Genomic DNA, 1664 nt, shown 5'->3' on the forward strand with positions numbered 1-1664 from the left:
ATGAGACTAGGAATGAATTTTATTGGTTACAACTGTAATGGAAAGATTTGGTATTTTGAAGAAGATGGTGTAGATGTGGAAGTTTTGATGGACACAGATCAACAGAAGACCATTAAACTATTCTTGCAGGATAAGGGTAAAGACATTATCACAACTTTGGTGTATGCAAACTGTGATGCTGTTGAAAGACTTCTTCTCTGGGATAACATTTATAGTCTTTCCAGCAATATGAAATTTCCTTGGTTGATTAGTGTAGATTTTATTGTCATTATGAATGATGAGGAGAAAATTGGAGGTTTTCCAATATATCCAAATGAATATAAAGACTTTGCCTTTTGCATGAATTCTTGTGAATTGAGTGAAGTGGAATTTATAGGTAGTCCTTTAACTTGGTGGAATGGAAGAGTAGGTCAAGATTGCATCTTCAAAAGACTAGATAGAATTCTAGTCAATCAACCACTCCAGGATTGGTTTGGAACTTTGAACATGGATCATTTGTCTAGAACTAGCTCAGATCATGCACCATTATTGTTATCAACTGGTGATCAGGTTCAACAATTTCATAAGCACTTCAGATTTTTAAAGTTCTGGCTAGAGCAAGATTCATTTATGCAAGTAGTGGAAGATTTCTGGAATACAGACTACTTGGGTGATCCTTTCATCACTTTTAATTTGAAAATGAAGAAGTTAAAATCTGCTTTATCCACCTGGAGCAGGGAAACATTTGGAGACTTATTTAAATAGTTGACAATAAGGGAAGACATTGTTATGATAAAGGAGCAACTGTTTGAGGAATTTCTTTCAGAAGAGAATAATAGAATGGTGCTTTAAAAAGCTCAGGTTGAGTTCAAGAAATATTTGCACTTTGAGAAGGAATTCTGGAGAAAAAAAGATGGAATTCAGTGGCAATCAAAAGGTGACAGAAACACTAGATACATTCACATCTTGGTGAAGGGGAGAAGAAAAAGATTACAACTGTCAAGAATTGAGAATGCAGAAGGAGAATGGAGAGAAGACGATGATCAAATTGCAGTAACAACAATTGACTTTTACCAAAGCTAATTTACACAATAAGAGACATCTCAAGACTGTAGATTGTTAGATCTTATTGCTCCTAAAGTGACATAGGAACATAATTCCATTATATGTGCTATGCTAACCCTAGAAGAAGTGAAAATGTTGTTTTTGAATTATCAGGTGATAGTTCTTGTGGACCTGATGGATGTTCTGCTATCTTTTATCAGAAGTGTTGGAATATAATAGGTGTAGACATCCATAATGTGGTGAAAGCTTTCTATGAGGGTCAGACTCTTCCTAAATCTATCACTCATACAAACTTGGTTTTACCACCAAAGAAATCATTCATCAACACTTTTTTCTGATTTAAGGCCAATCAGCATCAGTAACTTTATCAACAAGGTGATTTCTAGAGTGATTCACGATAAGCTAGAATCAGTTTTACCTTCCTTAATCCCTGCTAATCAATCCTGTTTCTTAAAAGGGAGAAACATCATTGAGAATGCGTTACTTACTCATGAGTTTGTAGCTGACATTAGAAAGAGAGGGAAACCAGCTAATGTGATCATTAAACTGGATATGGCAAAGGCATATGACAGAGTTTCTTAGAGATTTCTTATTCAAGTCATGAGAAGAATGGGATTTGC

The 1664-nt window shown here is 35.0% G+C and overlaps 1 protein-coding gene across 1 annotated transcript; it reads left to right on the forward strand.

Annotated features, from left to right (window-relative positions):
* On the forward strand, positions 1-1062 carry LOC132601578 (uncharacterized). The gene is made up of 2 exons (XM_060314660.1): positions 1-549; positions 841-1062. The coding sequence occupies exons 1-2, from the start codon at positions 1-3 to the stop codon at positions 1060-1062; spliced, it is 771 nt and encodes a 256-aa protein (XP_060170643.1).
* Positions 1063-1664: the final 602 nt, after the last annotated feature.

This window comes from Lycium barbarum, chromosome 7 (genome assembly GCF_019175385.1).
Source record: "Lycium barbarum isolate Lr01 chromosome 7, ASM1917538v2, whole genome shotgun sequence".
NCBI classification, from domain to species: domain Eukaryota; kingdom Viridiplantae; phylum Streptophyta; class Magnoliopsida; order Solanales; family Solanaceae; genus Lycium; species Lycium barbarum.